At 43.3% G+C, this 21,563-nt stretch overlaps 1 protein-coding gene across 23 annotated transcripts in view; it reads left to right on the top strand.

Annotated features, from left to right (window-relative positions):
* Positions 1-21,563, top strand: part of CADPS (calcium dependent secretion activator) — a 483,094-nt gene that overhangs the window by 285,579 nt on the left and 175,952 nt on the right. For all 23 annotated transcript variants that reach the window (XM_045990930.1, XM_045990927.1, XM_045990929.1 and 20 more), the window contains exons 7-8: positions 6,789-6,900; positions 14,750-14,889. In XM_045990930.1, the coding sequence (XP_045846886.1) occupies positions 6,789-6,900; positions 14,750-14,889 (252 nt within the window). The remainder of the gene's footprint in view (positions 1-6,788; positions 6,901-14,749; positions 14,890-21,563) is intronic.

The following is a 21,563-nucleotide window of genomic DNA, read 5'->3' as shown; positions in this document are numbered from 1 at the left end:
TTAAAAGTCATCCCTAGCCCCCCAAAATATGAATTATCTGCTACTCATGTTTATTATTTGCTATTAATAATGATGTAGTGTGACAAAATGAGTCAGCCAGCTCAGGTGGGTCTGGAAGCAGCATTTGGGCACCACGTGTCTGAAATGCTATGATACGCAATCCCCAATTTCCCAATACTCTGAGAGTGCTGGAGAGAGCTCCATGAGGAATTTAGAGCAGCAAATGGAATCACCATGGGCTGAGCTGTCCTTGTAAGTGCATGCTTACCGTTTATCTTCGTGGATGTGCTCCAATGAGCCTACTTCCTTCTGATCTGCTAATGAAAATAAAAGTATCCCCGTTAGATTTCAGCAATTTCACTGTGTCTATCAGGGATCAGCATGCTTTTTCTATAACGGACCAGAAAGTAAATAATTTAGGCTTGTTGGCCAGATGGTCTCTGCTGTAACTACTCCGCTCTGCCTTTGAAGTGCAAAAGCAGCATGGGTGGTATGTATGGTATGGGGTGAACATAACTGTGTCCTAATAAAACTTTATTGATGGGCATTAAAATTTTAATTTCATGTAATTTTCATAAGCTACAAAACATTCTTCTTTCAACAATTTTCAGTCATTTAAAAATGGAAAAACCATTCCAAGCTCATTAGCTGTACGTAAGCCGGTATTTGGCTAGACTTGGCCCCTGGGATGGAGTTTACTAACCCCTGGTCTATAGTCCTACAGTGAAAGACATATTTTTTTAGTGTTTTCCAGGTGCTGGGTATTGAGTTGAGCAGTGTATATACAATAGCTTATCTCCTAGTTATTCATCCATCAATCCTCTGGGGTCAGTACTATTCTTATCCCTAATTAAAGATGTGAAAATCAAGGCTCAAACTCACTCTAATGAGGTTATCATTTCTGCATCGGATATCTCTGCAGGTAAAACACAATATCCCTGAGTACGGATGTCTTCTTCCCCTTCACCTGTGCTGGAGCCACAGCAGCTCCTAACACAGTGACTTGCACATGGTAGGACATGCAGGAAGTGTTTTCTAAATGAAGAAGGAAATGAAGGGCTAATTAGAGGTAAGATCCCTAAAGCAGGAGAAGTCAGAGTTTCACCCAGGGCCACAGAGAGCATGTAGGTTCGTCAGCTGGACTGTTCCTGTATTTATTTCCCACCCTCTTGTAAAAGGTACTTGGTTTGGAACAGACTCACGTGTCTCAATACGTGTTCCTTTACATTTGAAGGTGCCACTCTGAGTGATTGCCTTTCTAGAGTCTGTGTTTATGTGCTGATGGCTAGAAAGACCAGAAGCGATGATAATAGTTCATTTTATGACTTGGCGGTGCTTTCCAGCCTGATACCTGGCATTCTCATTGCTGCCAGCCCTTGGCCTCATGAGTTAACCCTCCTTGGTCTGCTGGGTCTCCACTGCATGCGGCCAGGCTCAGCATGTGCTGCAGAGAGTTGGCGTCCTCCTAAAAATCCTCTTATCTCTAAGGAGATAAAGGTCTCAGTTTTGCATAAAGGAGGGAGTCATACCCTTGGTTATCCAAATGTCACATGTCTCCACAATCCCCTGAATTTGGTGACATGATTATTCTGAATTTGTCAGTTCTTCCTAGTCATTAAATAAGTATTTGTTTTGTGCCAGGCCCTGTGCTTGGTGCAAGAGGTTAAAAAAAAAAGTTATGCCATGCTCCCAGCCCCTGAGGTGTTCATTATCTGGAGAGAGAGCCAGATACACACAAAGATAATTGTCAGACTATACTATGATACTGTCTTATGAGTTACTGAGAGGCAGTGAAGCTCTATGGTTTCATGCATCAGCTCTGAGGTCAGAAACCCTATGCATTTGAAGCATGGCTCTGTGAAAGTTTGAAACCATGGTCCAGTTACTTAACCTCCCCAAGTCCTAGTTTCTCCATTTATAAGATGGGGATAATAACAGACTATGCCTCATAGAGCAGTAAGAAGGATTAAATGAGATAATCCATGAAAAGCACTCAGCCCGGGGCCAGGCTAACTTTAAGCACTTGCTAATTGGTGACTATTTTTAGGTTTTCTGTGAGCTAGCTGTATGGTGTGATTATACCAGCAGATATGATGAGGTCACAAAAGAGGGAGACACCCTCTTTACTTTATCTACTTGTGTTCAGAAAGAAGTTCGTTAACCTTCCCGACTGCTGCTTGCAATAAATAGTATCAAGTTCTGGTCTTGATACTATATGAAATCAAACTGCAATTGTATTTCAGTTCTGGGAGACTTTTAAGAAGAGGTATCCATCTTAATAACCACAGTCAGTGCACGGCAAAGCAAAAGAAATGAGCAGAGAAGAATACAACATTGAGAAATAGATCCATTTAATGATGTGTGACCTCTCCAAAAGGCCAAGACTTTGGATGCTTCCACCGCTGACTAATTTGTCTATAGGGTAGGTAGCCCTCTGCGAAGTAGATGGAACATGTGAAATAAATCTAAACCGAGAAGCCTTAGTGGCCCGGAGTCCTATCAGCCCTGAGACAGAACTCTCTCTTTGAGTTAGAGGTAACTGATTTAACTGGATCAAGACACAGAGCAGTGAGTTGGTGGAACATGAGAGGAAGGGCTTTTGGTGATGTGGTTGAGTTTGGGTTGTAAAGTCAGACTGCTATTTGCTCCCTGTGTGTGATCCTGGACACATTATAGCCTGTCTGAGTCTGAGTTTCTTGTCTGGGACTGTGAGAGTAACCATTATAAGCATTTCACAGGATGGCCAAGAGGACTTAAAAAAGTAAAATGCCTGTATGCAGTCAAATGCTCTACCACTGAGCTATACCCCCTAAAATGCCTGTATGCTTGAGTAACACTTTCGAGAGAGGAATTTGTGCCTAGCACGTAGTAATCTCTGAATAAATATTGGGTGTTTGTTGTAAAGGGAGGTCTCTCTGTGGCTGGAAAAAGAGAAAGAGTAGACATTTCTATGACTTTTTTTCAAAGGGGGCAGGGACAGGAAAGAGTGCTTATAATTAAATTTCCCTGGGTCTTCTATGAATAGGAAGCATCTACAAAAGGAAGTCAGCAGTCATTCTTTTACAAAGTCCAAGGACTATAGTGAAGGGTGAAGGTTTATGTCAACACCAGTGACAGTCAATTTCTACTGCATCACCCATCCTCAGTCCCAGCTAAACAGACTGGGTGTCATTGAACCCAGAACCTTATTCATGCTTATGAATAGCTGTATGGTGTTCAAGGGCTTATGACTTATTCAAGGGCTTATGACTCATGCAACTACACAGGCACTATACTCAGACCAATGTTTGGTTTAATGCTCTGCATTGTCATCTTGATATTAATTACTTTATCCTTGAAGCTGTTTGTTAAGTGAAGTTCAATGGAACAGTGGAGCACACATTTGAGCAAAACTACTCTGAGAATGAGAGACTCTATATTTTAGTACCTTTCATGGCACTTCCTCCTGCTTTTTGAAAAAGGAGCCCCACATTTTCATTTTGCACAGGCCTTGAAAATGACATAGGCCATCCCGATTAGATGGGAGACTTTTCTCTTTTGACCTGCTTCACTGGGCCAGGCTGCCATTTTGAGATCCGATGGATAAATCAGGACTCAGCAGTGACCTAAAAACTTGAGGTGAGCCAAGGGTCATGGTGGGAAGCCAAAAGCACAGCTGCAGGTCTGGGGGAAAGGAAAAGCCTCAGTATCCAAAGGGACTGGGCTGTCAGGGCAACCTCCAGTGGCTTGAATTGCATCCAGCTGACAGGATGAAGGCCTCACTCTGCCCCACAGTCTGAGTCATGTTGAATGTCTGATGAGCTGAGCATCCTCCGGTAGCAGGAGGGGTCCAGGCAGACTGAGTTAGTGCCTACTGAGCAGGCCAGAAAAACCCCTACACGAGTCCCAACAACAGTATCATAGAGACACAGTGTGGGGGATCCCTAGGATGCTGAGATTAAGGCCTCTTTGTGGCTTGGTGTAAAGGAATCTCATTCCAGAACTCTTTTGATTTCCAGAAGGAATCTTCCTCATCTCCATGACCAATCATGATAAATGCCCAAAGACATTAATAGCATAATTCATCACAAAGAGTAAATTAATGATCATGGGTTTTGCCAGTATGGCTAATTATTAATAATGCTTATTATTGATAATTATGACAGTGTCAGGAGGGAGAGCTGTAATATGGGAATTAAGGGATTTGGGTTCTAGAAAGCTTGGTCAAAATTCACTGGAATAAAAGGGGCAAGATCTTGAGTTTCTTCTCAGTTTTCTCATCTGTGAAATGGGGATGATAATAACTGTCTTACTACTTACATTGTATAGTAGGAAGGCAACGTCATAGATTCTTAATGTTTTGAATGGATAACACAAAATAGAAGTGATCATCACAGTTACTAGAACATATCTTACACATCCTTATCTTGGGGGGGGAAAGGTAGCCACAACTTGTTGGGTTCTCATGCTCTTTCGAGCCTGTTACTATTTACTTTTTACTTTTTTATCCTTACTTTCATTTATTTATCTTTATCTTATTTTTATTTATCTTTATTATTTCACTACTCTGAAATGAGGCCACTTTATAGCTGGGCATTCTGAGGAACAGGGACATTGATTACTTGCCTTAAGTCCTACAGTTCATAAATGACTAACCACGATTTGAAATAAAGGTGTCTGATTCAAAACCCTATACTTTGTCATGTTGCTTTTGCTAGTAAATTGAGTCCCTGTCTTAGGAGCCTTCTGCAGTAGTTGATGACCAAAATTCGGAGCTTCTATCTGTACACCTAACTTTGTGCTGTTGTGTTTGGAACTTGTTTCTTGTTCTGTCTGCCGTCCTTTGTGTGTCTTCTCCCTTTCTCAGTCATGACTGTTGGGTTTCCTCAATGACTTTTTATCCCTTGGGTCTCAATCTATTTTTCTGGTGCTGTCTTGTCAACTTTCTCTAGATTCCTCACATCTTTGAGTTTAATTAACAGGATTTATTTGAGCACAACATGGAGACTAGAAGTCATTTCTGTCATTCACAAAAGAAGAAATAGAACCAACAAACAATGATATATTCAAGCCTACTATTTGTCAAAGAAATGCCCATGAAAACACCGAAGACAAAGTAAGCCAGAGGAAAAGTGAATAGGGGCACCCCGTGAAGGCAAGAAGTACCGTGATTTGCACTCATTCCCAGATGCTGGGACAATGGTTGCCACCTTTGTGGAAAGCATTTTGGGAATCGGTGTCCCAAGACTTGAGAGTGTTCACTGATGAGCAGAATTCCTGCAGCATTGTAAGATAGGCATAATGTTTATTGATATTGCCCAAGAAAATAATCAAAGATGAAGTATAAAAAGTCATGTCCAGCCTCATCTCAATAATAGAACAATGGTTAAATAAATTATGATATACCTATAAGGAACTATATATTATAGGATCATTAAAAATAATATTTTAATGTATAATTTACAGTGTGGACATTAGCCACCATATAAAGCTAAAGGGAAAAAAAAAACCTCTATACAAAATTATATCTATTCCTGTTTCCTAGTTCTGTAAAAGAATGTATATTTAGCATCACTTATTTATTCACCAAATATTTCTTAAGTGTGTTCTATGTGCTAAGCACTATGCTAAGTATGCAACATAAGCAAAAAACACCCCATCAGAGGATTCAGCTGTTGAACAATCACACAGAAATAAGTAATTACAAATCCATTGATTGCTAGGACAGAAAATGAAACAGTGTGTTCCAGAGAGTTTAACACTGGCCCACATTTAGACTAGGAGACCAGGAATGGGAAGGTGTTATTGAAGCTGGGCTCTGAAGAGGCAGCTAAGTGGGGAGAAGCATTGCCAACAGAGGGCATGCCTGGAGGGGCCCTGAGGTGGCACAGGTAGGAGTGGGCGAGCGGAGACTACATGCAGGGGGTCTGGAGTGCACACTGAGAGCCCAGTGCAATCCAAACCCCCAGATGGAGCAGGCAAGTGGGAGACTATACACAGAGTTCTGGATTTCACCCTGGGGGCTCAGTGCAATCCAGTGGACACTTCTGGAAGACCGCACTGATGGCAGGTACAGAACGGATAGTAGGGCTCTGTGATAATAGTGATGAGTAGAAGAAAAGGCCCCAACTGAAAAGACCCATCAGAGGTTTGTGTCCGCCGCACCTGGCACCCCACCCAGATGCTAGTTAAGCCACCCTCTACTCTGAGGAGTTCTAAGACTCAGATTCCCACAGACCAGTGGGGAAAGACATATCTCTCTTTTCCTCCTTCTACCTTCCACTCCTTTGAGTTCCATCCATTCTTCTATTCAGCTCATCTTTGAATACTAGAGAAAATGGTCCCCCCACCACCTCCCCAAGACTACTGACATCACGTTTTAAAGTCAGGTGTTGGCTCCGACCAAATGAAGCCCTGTCTCAAAATCTAGAACTGCAGTTTCCAAGAACTAGGGATTCAAAGGATACAATGAAATATTTGTGCTAATCCTGAAATCGTTTGTAAGGATAGCAAATGCATGGGGAAAAGTTCTCGACAACTCCATTTCATGCTAATTCCAAGTGATTCCTTGTAGTGCTCTGTGAAGACCCGTGGCAACTTTCTGAGCATCTGTCTTGCATTTGCCTAACAAGTTAATTAACACTTTTTGTCACTCTGGCAGCTTTGGAGGGGAGGCAAGGGGAGGGGGATGTGACAGCCAGTGCTGCCTCGGGTTAACCCTGCATTCCCCCTACTCGGGAGGAAGGCAGCTGAGTTTAGCATTGTCAAAGCAGACGGTTCTGCATTGACCTTTCTGATTCTGTCTGCAGCTGGGGCACCCAGGGCGACTTCTCAACAACGCACGCACTGCCTGCTGTGAAGGTGAAGCTGTTCACAGAGAGCACAGGGGTCCTGGCCTTGGAGGACAAGGAGCTCGGACGGGTAAGCGCTCCCCATCACAAGGAGCTCCAAAGAGCGGTGTCGCCAGGTCCTATAGGCAGCATTGCCAAGTACTGAAAGGTCCAGCTTTGGGTTTGAATCCACAGGCTCTACTCTCCATTGACTGTGTGACCTTGGGCAAGTCCCTCAACCTCTCCAATCCTCTGTTTCTCCTCTTTAAATCTGGACTACCAGTAGTGCACGCTGCAGAAGTCAGAGTAGAGGTTCTCCACAGCCTTAGACCCAGACACTCTCTAGAGCAAAGATTTGCAATGACCCTCCTATCCTAAAGTGAAATTCTTATATAATTTAACAAACCGACCCATCTAACAATTTAAAAATCAATACAATGACATAATATGAAGGAGAAATAAAAGGGAATTAGTTCATAAAAATAACTTCAAAATGTAAAGATTTAGGGGCAACTGCACTAGAAGAACCAAAGAAGGAATGTGAACCACTCTAAAGGTCATGGCCACAAAACCCGCCCTGGAGGGGAGAAGCTCTGAAGCTTAAATGTCAGTAAACGGATTTCTTGAAACGGACCACAAATCTTGGTAAAAAAGTTTCCTCAATTTCCCTGGAAAAGCACCAAAATACTTTGAGTGTATATTGTTCCAAATTACAAAAATTCAACGGAGTGAAGTTTAAGAATCTAATTGCTTATTAAATGATTCATGAATTCTGCAAGTTGAGGGGGCTCCAAGGAGATATACAATAACCAAAGTTTCTGTAGAAGGAGGATGGGGCGAGAAATTATCAGCAAAGGAAAAGGATTGTTTTAGGCAAGGTGGCTTTCCTTTAGGGGGGAAAGTGAGAGGTCTTATCACACAGATGACCCCGTCTCTCTTTGAGGGATGGAGGGGGCTCAAGTGGCAGATTCACCAGCCCTGACCGAAAACTTCCTGATGGACCCATTAAGACTACATTTCTGGGGGAGGTTGAAAGTGAAGTTAGATTATGTACTGAGCACCATTTTGGGAACAAATGACACCCTTTGATGCCTGCGGTTTTCTTCTTAACAATATGTAAAGAAGATTTAAGATCCAGACTCAGTTCGTTATAAACAGGCTTTTCCACCTCCACTCATACCCAGTGGGAATATTCAGAAGTCAGGTAAGATGCAGGACGATTCCTCACTGAGGAGAAGCATCTCATTCACTGCATGACATGTAGTATCCCTGGGCCCCAGCCATACAGTACCAACAGAGCCCAGCACCATTATCTTGTCGACCAAAAATGTCCCCCAGATTTCTGAAACATCCCAAAAGGAGGCCCCAATCCCTTTGAGTACCACTGAGAATTATAATAAAGACATTTCTTTTTACCTCTCAGCCATCAACTCTGTACCACGCAGCCATTATTTTCAGAATGTAAGTTAGATTTGCTGACTTCAAATGCTTCCATCACTCCACATTGCTTACAATAAAATTACAACTCTGTAGCACAGCTACAAAGATTCATGTGATCTGGCTTCTGCCCACCTCCTTGGCTTCTTTGGTTGCTACCTTTCCCTTCTTCCACTATTCCCAAGAGCATTGGGGACAATTCTCAGTCCACTGAATAAACCACTCTTTCCTGCATCACAGGGCTTTCTCCCTGCCTGGAGCACCCCCCACTGCCTAGCTCTTCAAAAGGTTGCCTCCTTCCTTACATAGATACTACCCCCTTCCCAGAGAGCCCTTTCCTGACTGCTCATCTTCCTTCATTCACTACCCCAGCCGCCTGTCCACTAAATTTGATCACCAAGGAGAGAAAGAGAGAGGAATTTACAGAAAGTTTGGCTTCTGTCTCCCACACTAGACTACGAAAACCCCATGGGCATAGAAGCCTAAACTACTCTGTTCACTACCTTATACCCCGAGCCCAGCACAGAGACGACCAGTACATTTCATTCCATACTGGTTGATTTCATAATTCCTTCTGAAAGCTGTGTAACCTCGCCAAACATTCAACCTCTCTAAGCCCCCTAGTATGTCAGTGGAATAAGGTGAGAACACCTGCAGACAAGCACACAGGCACATACTTCTAACAAGGCCAGCAAGAACACAGTAAGCATGCTTTCTTTTTTCATCCTTTTGGGCTGACTTACTTAATCTGGCTTTCATCTATAGAGCTGACCCAGAATCATATTACTAGGATGCAAACCAGGATATTAGTGTTAGAAGTGGCAAGTCCGGCAATCCTCAGCCTGAGTCCACAGAAGGTTCCACAGAATCCAGGAATCCCTTGAAATGGTTTGCAAATGTCGAGGTGGGGAGGAGCATATGTGCATTTTTCTGGAGCCATGAGTCCAAAGCATTCACCAACTTCTCCAAGCTGTCTCCACTTAGGAAAGTTAAGCCCACTAGGCTAGTCAAATGCTTTTATTTATAGGTGAGAAAACAGATTCCCACGAAAGGCAGGAAGCTTCCCCAGATCCACCCAGGGAGGTGGTGCCCAGGCACTATACGTTTGCCATTGGCCAGGGCCTGGCCCTGAGGACACGGTGAAGCCCTCTCCCTGACACTCCATGATAACCCTGATGAGTTATTGCTTATCCTGCCCAGATGAGAGCACTGCGGCCCAGAGGAGCTAAGTAATGCTGACTCATCTCCAGGGCCATTTCCACTGTACCACTTTGTCCCTATGCAGAAATAAAACCCTTGGCTCTACTGCTGTGGGGAAGGCCACGGGCTAGCCACAGCCCCATACAGTTATTCATTTCTTAATAACTCATTCTCTCCTCCAACCCCATTATGTATTTTCCCAGATAAGAATGTACTCTTCCGGGGCGCCTGGGTGGCTCAGTGGGTTAAAGCCTCTGCCTTCGGCTCAGGTCATGATCCCAGGGTCCTGGGATTGAGCCCTGCATTGGGCTTTCTGCTCAGCAGGGAGCCTGCTTCCCCCCTCTCTCTCTGCCTGCCTCTCTGCCTGCTTGTCATCTCTGTCAAGTAAATAAATAAAATCTTTAAAAAAAAATTTTTTTTTAAGTTTATATTAAAAAAAAAAAAAAAAAAGAATGTAGTCTTCCTACCAAAGAAACTTTCCCCTAGTTGCGGTGGAATCAGCGTGGCTGGTCCTTGTGCCGGCTGGGGCGCCCTCTGCTGGCAGCACCTCCACACGCAGCAGCTGATGATGACTGCTTTCTTGTTTATTTTTTTTTTTTTAAAGATTTTATTTATTTATTTGACAGAGAGAGATCACAAGTAGATAGAGAGGCAGGCAGAGAGAGAGAGAGGGAAGCAGGCTCCCTGCTGAGCAGAGAGCCCGACACGGGACTCGATCCCAGGACCCCGAGATCATGACCTGAGCCGAAGGCAGCGGCTTAACCCACTGAGCCACCCAGGCGCCCCTGCTTTCTTGTTTAAAGTGAAGCAATTTCTCGTACCCCTGAGGGAGTGTGTCTATGCTCTAACTGTTCCCAAGCTTAGCAGGACACAGCCACATTTAAAATCCCAGTGCTACATTCATTCATTCAACAATATCTAGCTTGTTCATTTTGCTTCATTTTAATCAACTTTTTTTTTTTTTAAGATTTTAGTTATTTATTTGACAGACAGAGATCACAAGTAGGCAGAGAGGCAGGCATGGGGAGGGGGGGAAGCAGGCTCCCCGCTAAGCAGAGAGCCAGATATGGGGCTCGATCCCAGGACCCTGAGATCATGACCTGAGCCGAAGGCAGAGGCTTAACCCACTGAGCCACCCAGGCGCCCTAATCAACGTTTTTAATTGAAGAAATAATTCATCCACTGAAAAAAAAATTAATGGGTATTAGTGAAAATGAATGATTCCCCCCACCTTGCCCAAGTAGCTTTTCCAGAGAAAAACCTTGTTTTCACTTTATTGTGTATTCCTCACCCAGTATTCTAAGCATGTACAACCATAGCATACACAAACATATGTATATACATCGAAAAAAGGAAAGAAAGAAAGAATAAGGTGAGCACAGCTGGAAGTTACTGTATACATAGTGCTTTGTACTTTACTTGAAATATTAATATATTTGAAGATTAGTCCATGTTAGCCCATGCTGACATGCTTCCTGTTTCACAGGTGTGTAATATTTCATGTATAGATGTATCATAATATTATTTAGATTGTTTCCAGTCTTTGTCTGTATAAGCATCCTTCAATGAATAACCTTGAATTTATTTCTTTGCACATATGTGTGTGTGTGTAGGATAGTTTTCAAAAAAATATTTTGCTGAATGAAATTTGAATTTTGACAGATACTACCAAATTGTCCCTTAACGAGTATACACCAATTGATACTTCCACAAAAGGTGTAAGTGACTGTTTCTTTAAACCCTTGCCAATACTGAAATATTATCAAACTTCTGTTCATGGGATAGGATTGTGAGCTCATGGTGTACCATCATTTGTGACATGCACAGAACAAACAGAAATAATGACAGGCAAAAATTTCTGACTTCAAAAAACTTAAGGGATATAGACATAAAAACTAGAAATTATAGTGCAATGTGGTAAGTGGTCTCTAAAGAACACCTGGGAGCACACAGCAAGGGGACGTAACCCAGTCTGAAGGTCAGGGATGCCTTCCCGGGGTCGAAAGTCGATGCAGAAATAAGGAGGATATATAGGCTAAGGCTTGGAGAGGACCAGCCAGGTAAAAGCTCAGGGTAAAGCAGCCCCCCCACCCCCACCCCAGAAGGACCTGCCCATGTGCCCAGGTAACTGAGAGAAGCTGGGACTGGCAGGCATGCAGCTCACTGCTAGAGTGGATTGTGTTCCCACATCAGCATCACCACATCAAAGCACAGCACACATGGGCCTCGGCTAAGATGACAAAGTGCTTGATTAGCAGCCTGGAATGTCCAGATGAGGTGTCTGGACTACTCAGGGCTCATGTGCACCCAGGAGGACCCTAATAATTCAGCAGGCCTGACACATACAAAGGAGTCATCGACCCGTCAGGCACATGGCGGGGTGGAGATGAAGATGGAGGAGAACTGCAGTGACCTCATCTCTTCATCCACCCCGGAGAGGAAGTCTCCCTGGGGAGCCACCACGTGGAAGAAGAAGTCTTTGTGGAGGGGCCAGTAATGAGCTGTGGTCATTTGTGTCAGCGAATGGACACCATATTGCCAGTGGGAAACACGCCCAGAATCCATATGGTGGAAGGCCTGTTAACGAGCTCCGGGTGCCCAGAGCGCTGCTCCTGCTTTGATTTTGCCAAATGGGCAGGAGCAGAAGGAGGCTCAGGGCCTTGCCTGCTGCTGTTCTGGCCCTGGTTGGGCTTTCTCTTATCAGCCCCTCCCCCCTCCCGGCTTCCCAGCACATCAACCTTGCTCCCCAACCCCTCAGGCCAAACTAGCTCAGGAGACAGTGTCCTCGTCCCTGGGATCAGCAGCAGCCCCTCTCTCCATCTCCCGAAAGCAGGGGTCTCAGGAAATGGAACAACATATAGAGAGACATATAGGGACAGGCATTCCTTTGAGGGGAGGGAGAGGTCCCCGCTGCCTAGCGGCACCCTGATTTCCTTGCCCCCAGCATCCTACAACATATTACACTTCGCTGGTACCAGTTATGTCAGTTGATCCACTTGGTGATAGAATTTTAACTAAATTAACCCTCACAGAACGAGTACGTGGCCTGCAAAGATTCCTACAGAAGTGCTATCATCTTAGGATGATGCTCGTATTGCATCCCTGGCAAACAGCATGAAAACGGTGGAGCTGACACCCGTCCTGCTAAGCAGGCGTGCTGTCATCCGCGTCGTGAGAGAAATTCACTGCCAAAGTCATCAGATAGGCTAGACGTCAGTCAAGAGATTCTGAAATGATTTACAAGACTACTTGAGATTTACTTCCAGTGTCATGAACAGTGAGCCTTGCCCTAAATATATAGGGTGCCCTTAAAATATATCTAATCATAGTACAAAGCCACCACAATTAGCAAGATACTTGAAAATACAGCTTTTTATATTTAGTTCTTTTTTTTTTAAAAGATTTTATTTATTTATTTAACACTGAGAAATCACAAGTAGGCAGAGAGGCAGGCGGGGATGGGGGGGGGAGGGGGGCGGGACCAGGCTCCTTGGTGAGCAGAGAGCCCAATGTGCGGCTCGATCCCAGGACCCCGAGATCACGACCTGAGCCGAAGGCAGAGGCTTTAACCCACTGAGCCACCCAGGTGCCCCTATTTAGCTCATTTTTAAGACTTCTCTATTTATGTATATTTTATGGTATATGTAACAATGTAATATATTAATACAAAGTAAGTATATGATGTAAACAGAATATAAATATGACATTTATATAACATATATAAATATACAATGATATTTTCTATATTTATGTATCGATGGTGTTGTATTTTTGTATCGATAGCAATATATTTACAGAGATTGGGCTACTGGGTCAACGAATTCTGCCGGCATGGGGCGTGATCAAAGATTCTTTGGCAGCCTCAGTTCTGAAAAATCAGGCCTCCTATTTCAATCCTGTCATAAGTCGTTGAGAAGACTCAACTTTTGCGTTTAGCAAAAATGGATCAATTTTTTTTCATCAGAGAGAGAGGATGTAATGGGGGGGGGGGGGTGGAAATGGTCAGGCCTGGAATGGGAAGGAGTTAAAAATCAGCACCAATAAGGCACCTCAGAGCCGCTGATTTTATGTTTCCGCCCGGCTCTCCCGCCCTTCCAGAGCTCTCGCGAGAAGCCTTCAGCTCGCACCCACCCCGCGAACTCTCGCGAGAAGCCCTCTGCTCCCGCCCTGCCCCACGAGCCAGGTTTGTGGGAAAGCCAGGGTTGTCAGCTTTTGAGACTCCAAACCTCTCCTGTCCCTTTCGGAGGGGTTAGGAACCCGGGAGAGAGGCTGCCTTCCCCAGCACCGAAAGAAAATAGCTGCTGTGAGAACAGCCGAAGCCCACAGGCAACAAACCAGGGCACGCTGTCACCACGAAAGCAAATCTTAGCAAGCCCAGCTTTTGTTGCGCCTATACTTGGTGCCTGTTCGGTCAGCTGAGGGGATTTTCCACATCGTTCCCTCCTGAGGAACAGTGCATGTTCTTCAGATCCCTTGTGGCTCTTGAGAACTCAGGTAGCAAAATGAAGAAGGGGGTGTGCTGAGTTACCCACTCCTTGCCCCACTTCTGGCCCCGGAAGCAGTGAGGACCAAGCAGGAGGCTCCCGTTGGGAGTGGCTTCTCTGAAGCACAGTGAAGGACGCTTTCGAAGAGCCCGGCCTTACCGCTGTGTCTGATGCCTTTCAGGCCAGGACAGAGTCGGTGTTGCGTGACAGAGATGCCATGTACTGGCGAAATGCTGTGCCAACGTGTGTCAGCAAGACCCTTCCCTTGCGTAGGTCTCACGTTTCTCATCCCTCCCATAAAGTCCCTTCCATTTTCCCCTGCGGCCTTCCTCCTCCTGAAACGGGGGAAGGAACCCTGAGGAGTGGAAAGACGAGTGAGGAGTGGAAAGAGAAGTGCCCTGACGTGTAAGGATATTTCTTCCTTTGTACATCCGTGTTCTTACAGGGAGAGAATCGTGTATGAACATCGTCCATTCCAGGTTGCTTTAGGACTTTGGAATTTTAGGAAGAATGCAAAAACTATATCACAGAAACCGTTGATCTCGACTTACTGAATTAGCAGGGAGAGAGATAAGAGGGCAATAGAACACCATTTCTGTCTTCGAGCTGGTCTGCTTGGCAAGAGGCAGCCACGGGTGGTAGATGGAGCCTTGGATAGGAGTCCGATATCCAGGGTTCTGCTTTATTTAAAAGCCCGTTAGCCATGGCAGCTGGACAAGACACTCAGCTTCTCAGCAGCAAAGTTTCTCACCTATTAAAAACATGCCCATGACCAGGTTTCCATTTTCTGGCTAAGGTCATTGTCCTTTTTCCCTACAGGTTATTCTCCATCCCACCCCAAACAGCCCCAAACAGTCAGAGTGGCACAAAATGACAGTCTCCAAAAACTGCCCCGATCAAGACCTCAAAATCAAACTTGCTGTCCGAATGGATAAGCCTCAGAACATGAAACATTCTGGGTAAGTGTTTCTTCTCTGAGTGGTAGTTTTAGGGAGATCTCCATCCGTTTCCTAAAATATTTCCTAAAAAGAAGAACTGTCTTCAGAGAAGTACATTGAAGGAAACACAAAGGATTCATGAGAGATTACTATAAACGTCCTCAGTTCTTACAATTACTGTATGTGCATTTGTGCTATCAAGATAGAATAATTTCCTTCTTTTCTAATAGGATTTCCAGAACAATTCAAAATGTTCCCAGAAGCATGCTGGGTGGTTCTGGTTCAGGGGTTTTACTGACTTTATGTACCTCTTCAGTGGCATCTAGATCTTTCAGACTCTATCTATCTTCCACTTGCATCATTGTTAACAATCACGTCCAAGAGACGTGAGCAAATGCCATAGGCGACATTCAGACATTCAATTCACATTGAATCAGTGTTAGTGTTTAGTGTAGTCTTCAAATAAATGACCAAAACATAAAAAATGTATGATCAACTTCCGTTTCTTAAGGTTGAGAGGCATGAACAATTAAGTGATTTCAAGTAGCATAAAAAAAATAAAGTTTCATTTCACAGATCAATGATCTGTACAGAAAATGTTTATTGACAACTGGGTATATGCCATGGCCTATTAAACTGCTTGGACCCCACTATCTCAGTAAATGTGGTCACTTGGAGAGAAGTTGGGCCATATAATTCCAAATGGGGGGATGTCAACCAGTGGAAGGGAGTGGATTGCTTTTCAGGAATTCTGCAGGTACCAGTTGCCAACTGTGTATCATTCTGCTTAGCCCCTCTGCTCAGTAGAAACATCTCAATTCACTTTGGGGTGCGTGCATTTATGAGATGGCTTAAAGTGATAAAATCGACATGAAAACTGAGGATTGGTTATGTGCTAGAGGCTTGGGGAATGCAAAAACCCAAGACCAGGGACTAGCCACTGATTAAGACATTTAAATAGAGACTTTAAACAGGTCCAGGAGGGAACAGTCAGGACAGGAAGATGAGCAGACCACAGCAACATGTGGTTGGGGAATAAAGAACAACATTCTAGCTTTGGTGCCTTGGAGTTTTAGGGAACGTGGCATGCTCAAGTTACCAGAGAAAGATACCTCCCAGTCAGGGCACTGGAGGCAATCAGGCATGGGGAACTCCAGAAAAGAAAAGGTCTCCCAAAAAGTGGGAGGACCAGTATTGAACCTGAGCTCTGGCATGGATTTAGAGAATTTGCATGGCATTAACTTGAAGCCAAACTGTTCCCAGAGCCTGAGATGGGATTATGCCAAAACTCTTCTGTCTGAGGCCATGGGAAGGCTGTGGAGAGTGAGTCAGACCCTTGCTACACATGTAGTCTTTTTTCAGCCATCCATGATGAAGGGCAGCTAGCTTCACTTCAATCAAGTTATCATCTCATGAAGGTTCTCATGAAATGTTTGTGAAGTCAGCTTTCGTCCTCCTTACCATACTGCTGGCATATATTCCAAAAATGTTAAGTGGAATTTCTCCCTCATTTTTCTTCCCCCTTGATGTAACATTCCAGTTTCTAGACAATAGGTTTGAGAACTCTTTTAGGTCTCTATAGCATACAGGAAAAGATTCTGAATATTTAGCAAAATACTGGCTCATAAATACTTAGTAACTATTTGCTAAAAGAACCAGAGTGTGAATGAATAGGATGGAAGGAATGTGAATGAATAGGATGGAAGGAGTGTGGATGAATAGGATGGAAGGAATGAGGAGAATAGGACAGACCAAAGAGAGAGACAGAACTAAAGTATGACTAAATGTATGTGTCCTCAAAAGTTCAGTTTTTTTAAACTTCTGTCAAGGATCAGTACCTCAACCAACCTACTCAGCCTCTTTGAAGCACCAAATGAGGAGTTTTTCAAGTACTCCCACATTTAAGCTCCACAGTACACCTTGCACGGGTATTAATTTCTCCATGAAACACATTCCCATTTCCCACGTTCTTTTCATTTACTGTGTTGGAAACTGAAGTAACTGATCTGAATTTACTGATTTTTCTGTTGATTCATTTGCAAAATTATTGAGACATTTTAGGCTACCTTGACCCTATGGATGACAGAAGAAATATGTAACTCCCTTCTGACAGTTTACATAGCTATTTCATATTACTAGACTGCCATGTAAAAATCACTGCTCTGCCAGGAAATAACAAGGAAGGCCTCAAGGAGCCCTGAGAAGTAGGCAATGATTTTTTTACTATAACTGTCAGACCCAATGCAGCCTAAATCAGGCATGCACAGCATTAGGTGTGCAAGGGATGACTCAAAGAAAATAAAAATGTTTACTGTGGACTGCAGTTTTGTTTTTTTTTTTTCATTTAAAGTTAAAATAGCTTTACTGAGCCCCATTGTGTGGTGAAGGAGAGAAATATCAGAATAGTGTTAAAGCTTAAAGAATGGTAGAGAGAAGGAAATTTTAAAAAGCATGACTGAGGTTATAAATTGTATCTACTTTCATGTTTATTAAAACATAAAAGGAAAATCAGAATTACTGTGAATGAGTCCGTGTTGGTGGACTGTGGTTCCTTGAATGAACCACCAGACCATTCAGAATAACTTTCCTTATTGAACAGAAAAATGTTAGTAAGAAAGTCAGTGCTATTTTCTGGCCTTAAGACATTAGGATCTGGGCCTGTTTGACAAAGAGCAAGTCCTTGGAGAGTAATTTTTCATATTTTACGTCCATATAGTGTTTTCAAGCTCAGCAAGTGTATTCACATGTACTTTCTCATTTTATCTCTGAAATAGCCTCATAGAGACTAGGTATCATTATATTCCCAACTCCAATGACCTCTCCCTTCACCCAGTTGCTCAGACCAAGAAACTTGGGGTCATCTTGGACATTTCTCTTTTGCTTTTGCTCCTCTTCTCATCCAGAAGCAAATTCTGTTCACTGCAAATAATATAAACCTACAGTTCAACCTCTCCTCACCACCACTATATCACCAATCCTCTTCCACTTCACTTGTGCCCTTACTCTGTAAGCAGTCCCCCTACTGCTGTTCTTGCTTTCCTGTACTCTGTTTCCCACCAGGAAGCAAGAGTAATTTTTGAAAAACATTTATTTGTTTGTTTGTTTATTTATTATTTATTCATTTGAGAGAGAGAGAGAGAGTGCAAGCAAAGGGGGGGCAGAGGGGGAGAGAGAATTTCAAGCAGACTCCATGGAGCCCGATGTGGGGCTCAATCCCAGGACCCCAAGATTGTGACCTGAGCTGAAATCAAGAGTCGGTGTTTAACCAACTGAGCCACCCTGGCGCCCAAGAGTAATATTTTTTTTTTTAAGATTTTATTTTATTTATTTGACAGAGAGAGATCACAAGTCGATAGAGAGGCAGGCAGAGAGAGAGAGAGGGAAGCAGGCTCCCTGCTGAGCAGAGAGCCTGATGCGGGACTCGATCCCAGGACCCCGAGATCATGACCTGAGCCGAAGGCAGCGGCTTAACCCACTGAGCCACCCAGGTGCCCCAAGAGTAATATTTTTTAACGCAGAAGTCAGCTCATGCCACTCCAATGCTGGAAAACCTCCAGTGATTCCTCATCTCAGAGTAAAACCCATTGTTGTTACCATGGCTATAAAGACTCCGCTACCTCCCTGACCTTGATCACTCCTCCAGCCACACGGGCCTTTCTGCTCTTCCCCAAAGACTCCAGGTGCGGGGTGCCTGGGTAGCTCAGTGGGTTAAAGCCTCTGCCTTTGGCTCAGGTCATGATCCCAGGATCCTGGGATAGAGCCCTGCATTGGGTTCTCTGCTCAGCAGGAGCCTGCTCTCCCTCTCTCTCTGCCTGCCTCTCTGCCTGCTTGTGATCTCTGTCTGTCAAATAAGTAAATAAAATCTTAAAAAAAAAAAAAAAAAGACCCCAGGTGCACCCGCTCCTCAGGGCCCTTGTCCCCACCCTTCCCTCTACCTTGGATTCATCTTCTTCTTCACACAGCTTTCTACATAACTCACCTGATTTCTGCAGGTCTCTGTACCATATCAGAATGCCTTCCTTTCCTGCCCCACTTGTGTCCTCTCTCTTTCTCTTACTGTGCCTTATTTTCAGGATTGCCCTTATCACAATCTCACACACCATATATTTCTTTGTTTATTGGTTTGTTGTTTCTCTTCCCCCATTGAACTGTGAGTTCCTTGTCACTAAGGACATTTGTCTTCCCTATTCAAAGTAGCTCTTACAGGGCCTGCCATGTAGTAAAAGTTCAATAAATTAATCTAATTGTTGTGTAAATGAATAAGTGAATGAATTAATTGCCACTTTACATATAGAGAAACAGATGTGGAGTGGTGAACAGACTTACCCAAATGAAATTAAACATTGAAGCCAGATCTAGAATTGCGTTATTCCTACCTTAACAAAGGACCCCAAACTTAAAAGAAATGCAGAGCTCCCCTGATGCCACTTTGGATTCAGTCAGTGAACCATAGTACACCAACCCAGAGTAATTTATAGCAAATCTGATTTTCCTGTTATGCTTCAACAAAACGTGAAGGGGATACAGTTTATAAGTCTCAGCCATGCTTCTTAAAAATCCCCTCTCTTCTTCCATTTTCTTAGCTGTGCCACTACTGTAGACCTTGTTCTTCAAAACTATCACACCTCTCTCTCTTCCCTGCAAATCTCCAAAACACCACTCAGATTGGCACAGACTCTCAAACAAGACTACTACTACTGACCTAATTGAATAATTTCAGGATTCCATATTCTCTCTCTTTTGGTTTATTCTCTATAAATGTCAATTAGTTTAAGTTGGTTGACAGTGTTGTTGAAATTGTCCAAATACTTATAGACTTTCTAGCAATTATTGAGAGAAAAGTATTGTAATCTCTGACTTTAATTATAGATATTTCTGTTTCTTCTTATAATTCTGTCCACGTTTGTCTCATTTATTTTGAAGCTCTATTCTTAGATGCATAAATGTTTAAGGTTATTATGTCTTCTTGATGAATTGACCCTTTTTTTATTATGAAATGTTTTTCTTTATCCTCGGGAATATTCTTTGCCCTGAAATTTACTTTGTGAGACAGTAATACAGTCACTCCAGCTTTTTAAAAGACTAATGTTAGCATGGTAAATCTTTTTGATCCTACTATTTTTTAACTTATGCCTTTAGAGTTAAAGTATATTTCTGTAGGCAGCATGAAATTAGCTCTATCCTTTTAAATCCTATCTGAAGATCTCTGCCTTTGAATTGGAATATTTAGCCCATTTATATTTAATGTGATTATTGATGTAATTAGGTTTAAATTAAATTGTTATTTTCACCTTGCTTTTTTGTTTTCTCTTTATTCCATCTGACCTTTGTTCTCTTTTCCTCCTTTTTTTTTTTTTTTTTTTTTTTGGCCTTCTTTTGGACTAATTGAATACTTTCATGATTCTGTTTTATCTTCCCTGTTGTATTATTCTCTATAAATGCCAGCTAGGTGAATCACCTAGGATGTAGTCCTTGGCACCAACCACTTACCGGCTGTAGGCAAGTTCTTTAACCTCTGTGAACCTCATTTTGCTCAGCATAAAATGGAGCTCGTGATTGTTTTGCCTCATAAGGTTGTTGAGATAATTAAATGAGTTAATGAATGTAAAGCATTTAGAACAGGGACTGATACATGGTTAGGGCTACAGCTACGTAAGAGTTGGTGCTGGAGACTGTTGTCATCATTGTTTGCTTTCATTCATTTATTGTGCTTCTCCCCAGCCCATGCTTCTTTCTGTTGGGCTGCTGCATGAAGACTGAAGCATCTGGAGTCTTAGCACCCTCCATGTTGTCATTCTCTCTACCAGGAGGGGAGGGATGCCTCCCAGTGGGAATCTTGGTTTTGTCTCAGTGTGACTGCTCTTCTTAGAAGAAATTCACATGAAGAATTTCTAGCAAGAAAGAAAATTTTTTAAAAAGGCCCTGCCTCATTCCCACTTGTGATGGACTAGGTGCCATAACGGCACAGGGACACAGAGGAAAACAAATGCAGCCCCTCCTCCCTTAGGGCTGAGTCTCATCTCCACCTAGACCAGAATGGCACCAACTCCTCATTTTCTAGGTTTTTCGTTGACTTCTGGGTCCACAGCCCCCAAGGTTGAAACCTCAACCTATCCCTGATTTCCATGTCCCTCTCAGCCATCCTTACCCTTTGTATGGTGTCCAGGGACAGGTGAGTCTGGCAGATGTCCTGAGGGGAACACATACCTTCTCCCTGTACCAGGTACTCATCCATCCTGGGAAAAGACATACAATAAAAAATTTCCTCATGAATTGCTATGGAGTACCACCATATGCACACCTAGTGCTAAGCACAGAAGATACTTAATAAATAGAGCTGAGGTATTCATTCATTAACACTCACAAACATCAGGTGAAGGAAGACCATCCCATTTTCTTTTATATATACAACTCACAAGTTACAAGAATTACTAGGGATGTTGCCCTTCCAAGGAATCCCAAGGCAGAGGGATGCTGAAGCCAGGGGGCCATGGAAGACCAAAGAGCATCTTTTTCCTCTCTGTTTAGTCCTTCATAGTTCACTCTGGCCTCTCATCTAACTAAAATGCCCCCAGAAAATGACAGGGGTGTCAGTGACCCACTGGCATAGGTTTTACAAAAATAGTACAAGCAAGGATAGGTTAGAATCACAAGGCAAAATGTAGCCTGGAGCTCCAAACCCAGACATGCGTACT

The sequence above is a fragment of the Meles meles genome, chromosome 20 (genome assembly GCF_922984935.1).
Source record: "Meles meles chromosome 20, mMelMel3.1 paternal haplotype, whole genome shotgun sequence".
NCBI classification, from domain to species: Eukaryota; Metazoa; Chordata; class Mammalia; order Carnivora; family Mustelidae; genus Meles; species Meles meles.
This window is presented reverse-complemented; position numbering and strand designations above follow the sequence as displayed.